At 37.4% G+C, this 7,233-nt stretch overlaps 1 protein-coding gene across 2 annotated transcripts; it reads right to left on the reverse strand.

Moving 5' to 3' along the window:
• Positions 1–119: 119 nt before the first annotated feature.
• LOC107808267 (LRR receptor-like serine/threonine-protein kinase ERL1) lies at positions 120–6,424 on the reverse strand. Of its 2 annotated transcripts, none has more exons than XM_016632775.2 (27): positions 6,023–6,424; positions 5,512–5,650; positions 5,296–5,367; positions 5,125–5,196; positions 4,954–5,025; positions 4,776–4,847; positions 4,621–4,692; positions 4,470–4,541; positions 4,300–4,371; positions 4,137–4,205; positions 3,959–4,030; positions 3,787–3,858; positions 3,639–3,710; positions 3,494–3,565; positions 3,342–3,413; positions 3,190–3,261; positions 3,031–3,102; positions 2,887–2,958; positions 2,733–2,804; positions 2,563–2,634; positions 2,383–2,454; positions 2,230–2,301; positions 2,075–2,148; positions 1,866–1,985; positions 1,428–1,763; positions 894–1,264; positions 120–802 (listed from the first exon to the last, which is right to left on the reverse strand). In XM_016632775.2, the coding sequence occupies exons 1-27, from the start codon at positions 6,096–6,098 to the stop codon at positions 461–463; spliced, it is 2,895 nt and encodes a 964-aa protein (XP_016488261.1). In that variant the 5' UTR covers positions 6,099–6,424; the 3' UTR covers positions 120–460. The 2 variants fall into 2 exon arrangements, with proteins under 2 accessions (XP_016488261.1, XP_016488260.1); XM_016632774.2 differs by having other exon boundaries at positions 1,857–1,985; positions 6,023–6,421.
• Positions 6,425–7,233: the final 809 nt, after the last annotated feature.

The raw sequence follows: 7,233 nt of genomic DNA on the forward strand, positions 1-7,233 counted from the left end.
TCTATTTGTCTTCATTTGAAATAGGCAGATCTAACGAATAATACCACTTAATAGAACCTACTTTACTACCAACTTTTTTCGGTTTACCATTCATGAAAGCAAAGATGTAAAGAGGCAGTGAAACTAAAATATGACGTCAGATGCAAAAGTAGACTGCTAAATTTAATGTGATTAAATAGCACTCTTTGCACTCCTTTACATGGACAAAAACACAAGTCCTAGATGGAAATAGATCTCAACATAGATTGTACAGAATTAACAACTTTACTGGGTATAGATCTGACCTATTCTGTATCTCGCCCACCATAAAACATTAAATCTATAAATGTGAAATAACCTTAACCATACCGTGTGCCTAAACATCTAATATGTGAAATCTCTAGCAGCAAAAGAACTTTGGCAGCATCTTTTCAAGATTCATGATCTTTGGTGGATATTAAGTTATATCAGTCAACCCATGTCAAAAGGTGTTTTTGGATATAGCTTCTCGAAATCTAACGAGCCACTGTGCATCGGAGGAATTGTCATTCTGCTGGGCTTGCGGTAGCCCTTTCCCAAGCACAAACTTTGTATAATCAATGGATTTGGGAGGGTCTAAACAAGGTTTGGTTGGTGGGGGAGGAAGCAAGGAAACAAGTACCCTAGCAACCTCATGCATCGTTGGCCTCTCACACGGGAATCTCTTTGTGCACAGCAACGCAAGCTGAAAAGTCTTCCTCACATGCGTTAAATCCATGCATGTAACAGATACTTCAGGATCTACAGCCTCCATCACGGTGTTATTATCCGCCTTTGACAATATCTGCAACACAAATTAAATTAGCCAAATCTAATGTAATAGGAGTGAAATCATATACAAGTAAAATGGTAGAGCAATTAGTGGAGAATAATACCAGCTGATGTAAGTTTAAGTCATTATGAACAGGTTTTTTTCCTGTCAAAAGCTCTAGGAGAACAATGCCAAAGCTGTAGACATCTGACTTTTCAGTTAACCTGGATGTTCTGGCATACTCAGGGTCAATGTAGCCTATGGTGCCCAAGACAAAAGTTGATGCATGAGTTTTTGCAGTAGGGATGCATTTTGCAATCCCAAAATCAGAGAGATGAGCCTCGAAATTTTCATCCAGTAGAATGTTTGAAGATTTCACATCTCTGTGGATGATTCTTTGGTTGCAATCATGGTGAAGATAAGCAAGACCTTGAGCAGCTCCAACAGCAATTTTCAAACGCGTTTCCCAATCAAGCTTCACCTTTTTGGATGGCCCTATGACATAGATTCAGTTAATGATTAGCCATTTCCAAATCTATACAGATCTAGAGCGTCATTCTCTGACAGGGAAGAAACAACAGTAATAAACATTAACTAATTAATCATCAGTATAACATGAATATGTTTCATAAAAGATAAGAATAAAGAGGCTACTAACCATGCAGAAGATCCCAGAGTGAACCATTCTCCATGTAGTCATAAAAAAGGAGATTACCATGAGGAGAAAGTGAGTAACCATGCAAGCTAACAAGGTTTCTGTGCCTGATGCTTCCAATTGTCTCCAGTTCAGTCTCAAACTCACGCAAGCTGTGCGGATGAGTGTACAGTCGCTTGACAGCAATTGGTCGGGAATTTTTCAACACACATTTATATACAGTGCTGGAAGCACCATATCCTATTATGAATTTCTCACTCAAGTTCTCTGTAATCCGCATAATGTCATCATATGTATGGATTGCCATATCCATGTGGAGAACCACAAGTTTGGGAGAACCTACGTTATTAGAAGGAAAAGGGAAAAGGGTAACATTAAAACTTGAAATTTTTGAAGTACAAAAGAATAGAAAAGCCATCAAATAATTTCAACCTTGATTACTTTTAGATCCCTTCAGAAACTGATGTGGTTGATTGGACTTGTACACAGCAACTATAACCATTGATAAAAGAGCTATTAAACCCAATGCTGTACAAACAACAGCTGTTCTGGAGAACAAAGCTGCAATGAAAAGATCACAAGTCATTTCGAAGCACATGATAGTACAATACCAAAAGATTTGGACTCTAATGCTCAAAAATGAAGCATACCTTTGGACTTTGGTGCATAGGGGTCACATATTGAACCTCTCCAGTCGCCACAAAGTAATGGGTTCCCCACAAAGCTGATGGTTGCAATAAGGGGGTCGTTCACTAGTGCAAATGAGTGAGTAATGAAACAAACTAATTTATGTACAAAAGAATACCTGTCAGGCGTGAACCGCGAGAAATTTCGTGACAGAGGAACAACACCACTGAAATTGTTGTAGGAAATATTCCTGATGGAGAAAGGCATGGATAAGTAACTCCAACAAGATTCAGAATGTGTATGAAGGAAAGGAAAAAAGAGATGAACTCACAGACTAGTTAGGCTGAAACAATTGGTCAATTGGTCCGGGATTACTCCACTAAGATCGTTAGCAGTCAATGTACTAGAAAATGCAACCGAAACAATAAGTGTGTTAGAACTGGTCCTGATATTGAAGACAAGCTAATTAAACTCTACATCAATGCACTTGAGAAAAACTGAATGTGCTTACAGAGTGATCAAGGTCTGCAACTGCCCTAGTTCTTTTGGGATGCCACCAGATATCTTGTTGCATGACAAATCACTGCAAGTATAAAAACCAGTCTCAGCACAAGAAGATCAGTATACTAAAAGATCTATGTATTGTAGGCACTGTAACCAAAGCTCTCTGCAGAAACTCACAGGGTCTGTATACTTTTCAGATTGCCAAATTCTACAGGAATCTGTCCGTTAAGATGATTGCTGCTAAGATTCCTACAAGGTGCAATGACATTGATTATATTCAAGTCACAAGATAATATAAACTTCTGGAACATCTAAATGGCTAATATCTCACAATGTTAGAAGATGCTCCAAATCTCCAATAGAACCCGGGACAGACCCAGAGAACTCATTGTTAGACAGATCCCTAAAGACATACCAGTGTTAGTATGAGGAGTCACTTGAATTACGAAATTAAGACAGACGGTCAAGAACTCACAATGTATCAAGGTTGATGATTCGCCCAAGCGCAGAAGGTATGCGACCTTTAAATTTATTTAATGAGAGATTTCTGCAAGGTACATCAACATGTGTGTTATCATATGAACAGAATTCAAACCAATACCAACCAAAAGGTTGAAACATAACTACAACATACAGGTATGTCAGGCTCTCTAGATTCTTGAACCCGGAAGGAATGGACCCGTTTAAATTGTTACCATGAACATTACTGAAAAAGAATTATTATTAGAATCACTATGAAGAGAATGGCGAAGGAGAAAACATTCAAAAATATAAGCAAAGCCTTACAATTGATTCAATGCTGTGCAAGAGCTGATATTTTCAGGAATTGGTCCCTCCAACTTGTTATTTGCAAGATTCCTGGTAAAAGAAAGCTAAGAAGCTGATATTCAAAGAAAAGCAGAATATGAATTATACTGCAACTAGTATAAAAGGCTCACAATTCAAATAACTGATCCAGTTTGCCAAGTTCGGGAGGAATTTGACCAACTAGCTGATTGTCATTTAATTGCCTGTAAATAAGATAGATTAATGCATAAAGCAACATATAGCGTCTGCACGGTGTATGCTAACAAAACCACTTACAAGTAACTAAGTTTAGACATATTTCCCAGCTCTGCTGGTATCGGCCCTGTAAGTTTGTTCCCATGCAGGTAGCTGTTGAATGTAAAAGTGAATCAAACAAATCTAGTCAAACGCAAAAATATATGCATTCAAATGGAGGTGAACTTACAGCTTCCCAGTGTAGGATAAATTGCCAAAGATTGGAGGAATCGGTCCTACTAACTCATTTTCACTCAAGTCCCTACAAAAGAGTGATGTCATGCAAGATTTTGACTTATAAGCGGTAACTACTGAGATTGGAGTTGATAAAAAAGAATTTATGTAGTAGAATGAATACTCACAAAACAGCAAGGGCTTGCATTAGACCAATCACTTCCGGAATCTTACCAGTCAGCCTATTTCCTTGCAAAGACCTGTTGAAAAGACCACAATCTTATTTATTCACAGAAATGAACCCGAAAACAGAATAGACAAGGTAGAAACAACAGCTAAAAATCACTTAAAGCAAAGTTCACTAACAAGGTGGCCACTTGTAAAAACCCAATATTGTAGGGAATCTCTCCAGTAATTTGATTGTAAGAGATATCCCTGAAATTGAGAAAAAAACAATTTTGTTAGCATTGAGCAGCAGTAGCAGAAAATTTATAGTATCACATAATAAGGGCAAGGGAAGGAGACTGACAGTATCTCAAAGCTTGTACAATTTCCAATATTATCTGGAATTGTTCCGCTGAGGTTATTGCCCCGCACATCACTGAAATAATATGAAACTTGTGAAGTCAGAATTATAATAGAGATATAACACCAGGCGGACGACAAAACATTATGTAGAAAATATAGCAGAGCACATACAAATACCACAAGCCGGTCAACTGGCACATATCAGGGGACAGTGTTCCTGTCAACAAGTTGCCTCTTAATCCACTGCAAAACAGAAGGAACAGAAACATTGTAAATTTCACAACTTAAAAAGGATCTTCAAACACCAAAAGAATGTACTCACAGATATTGCAGAACTTCATTCCAATAGATCAACCTTGGTATCTCACCAATGAGCTGGTTTCGAGCTAGATCACTTTATCAATTAAAAAAACCATCTTTTAATCATTGCTATTGTCAAAATATTTCAAAAGAGACAACTATATCAAGTGATCTCACAGTGTCTTTAGGTTAGGGATTTGGGTTAGCGTGGATGGGATTGGACCAGTCAACTGGTTGTTTTTCAAGGTCCTGCACACCACGGAGAGTTCATCAGGTGTGAATTTAATTTATTCATCATGACAAAATTTTAACTAGTTATCAGAAAACATCAAGATAATGAGGTTGTACAACTCACAATAACTCTAGCTGTTTTAGCTTAGAAATTGAGAAAGGTATATCTCCAAAGAGCAAGTTATCAGACAAATCACTGCAGAACATAGCAACCATTTCATGAAAACCCAGTGTGAGCATTACAAAACATACTGATAAAAAAAAAATCAAAAGCAACAGGGTGAAAATTGTTTACAGAAAGATGAGAGAAATGCAGCTGCCAATCTCATCAGGGATTTGACCAGTTAATTTATTTCCCTGGAGGTCTCTGTCAATATCATTGAAATATTACACATCAGCATGGACGATGAATATCCAGCAATTGACATAGAACAATTAAATACTAAAAAGAGAAAATGAACCATACATAGATTGCAGATTTTTCAAATCTCCAATGGCTGGTGAAATTTCCCCGCCTAAGTTCAGATTTGACAGATTCCTCCAGCCAACAAAGAAAGCAAATTCAGCTAAGAATCATATATTTTCAAACTACTATAATAATAAAGTTGTAATACTACAGCTAGGAGCTCATCAGATTCCAGCTACTGTTGCTCCGGTTAGGAGACAAGGATGGAGAGCATACAGCGCAACAACTGACATGGAGAAATTGCCACACAACACGCCTCGCCACGAGCAAAAATCCTCATTATGAACATCATCCCAATCTAGCAACACGTTTGCTACGTTGCTAAACGATTCCTTGATCGACATCAGAGCTTTGCCTACCCAAATAGTTAGAGAAAGTATATTTAGCATTTATCAAATTAGTAGGTAGATACTAAAAGCTGGCGTCTGTAAAGTTAAATAACTCGGAACTTTTTTTTATCAGAGCTAAACAACAAGGAATGTTACATAAGAAACGTAAAATAGAAATAAAATTTCGATGATAACCTTGGTATTTCCCAACACTACAACAGAGCGAAGCAGAGGAGCTAGAAAAAAAAACTCCAGATGTTGAAAAGGGAAAAAACGAAGAAAATACAAAAGGAAACACTAGTAAGTTTGAGAATCCAACGCGATAGAAACAGTATTACAAAATGACCCCGAGGCAACACTGCAGTATTCTCAATGTGTGAAAAAGTAGTGAGAGTTACCTTCTTCGTTCAGAGATGAAACGATCGGAAAAAGAAGCAATATAGACCAGAGTACTGCGCGCGACCGGAATTTCATCTTCAGCACAGCGAAATTCAAAACAAATATGACCGGAGAAGAAGATGAGCTAGCTAGCTTGCTAGAGTAATAAGAATGTGTGTTATGTGAGAGAGAAGAGCAAATGCAGAAGAGTAGCAGAAGCAGGCATTTGGCGTGAAGTGAGAGAGTGAATATTGAAATGCGAAGTGTGTGTCTGTGTTTTTAATGTCACCAGTCACTCACCCAAACCCAAACCCAGTAGAGTGTGTGTGTGTGTGTGTTTTCATGAAGACAGAGAAAGTTGCTAATGGTGGTTGCAGTATCAGAAACCAGTCTCGTATAAAGAGAGAGAAAGAAAAGCTATAGTACTACGAGTATAGTAAACGGCAGTGAAACGACGTTAGTTAATTACTGTAGAAAATAAAAAAGCAGTCGCAGCGGCCGTCACCCGTACTACCATTTCCCAAAGTGGTTACTTATTATTTTGACAGCTAAAGTTCGGGATTTTTCATCTCCTATCCACGCTCTTTAGTAGCGCGTAAGAATGTTTCTCTGTTCCATTACAGCGCGTGTTTGAGTAGGGAAAATGGGTATTAAAAAGGGAGTGCTTAAAATCTGAAGTTGATAAGGCAGGGGACAGAAAGTGATTGGTTTGGGAAATAGGGAGTAAAAGTTACTCAAAAAATTATAATTTCCAAAAGAAGTAGGATCGCATTGGAATAAAACAAGAGAAGTGGATATGAGAGACATTCCAATGAATAACATTAGAGAAACTATTTTCAAGAAAGAGATCATCATGTTTTTGTTTTCTCAAGGAAAGAGAAAATTGGCAATTGCTTGCTTTCTTAGCAAGGAAATATAAATGAATGGAATCAAATTCTTACTGATATTAATCCAAATTTACACCAGTTTGTATAGAAACGCACTGAATTTACATTTTGAGTGTTGTGTTTTTACATGGAATTGGTAAATTAGCATTTTTTTTCGCCCTGTCATTTTGACTACACAGTTTTCCCTCTTTTTTACTTTGCCTTCAGACTGAAAAGATCATGCGTATCGAGCATGTGAAGATATGTGTGTAATAATGTAATGTTTGACCTCTTCTATGACTACTTTTGCTGCAATAATTGAATAATAACTAGTAAACAATAATGAAACAATAATAAAGACTTGT

Source organism: Nicotiana tabacum, chromosome 6 (assembly GCF_000715075.1).
Source record: "Nicotiana tabacum cultivar K326 chromosome 6, ASM71507v2, whole genome shotgun sequence".
Lineage (NCBI taxonomy): Eukaryota > Viridiplantae > Streptophyta > Magnoliopsida > Solanales > Solanaceae > Nicotiana > Nicotiana tabacum.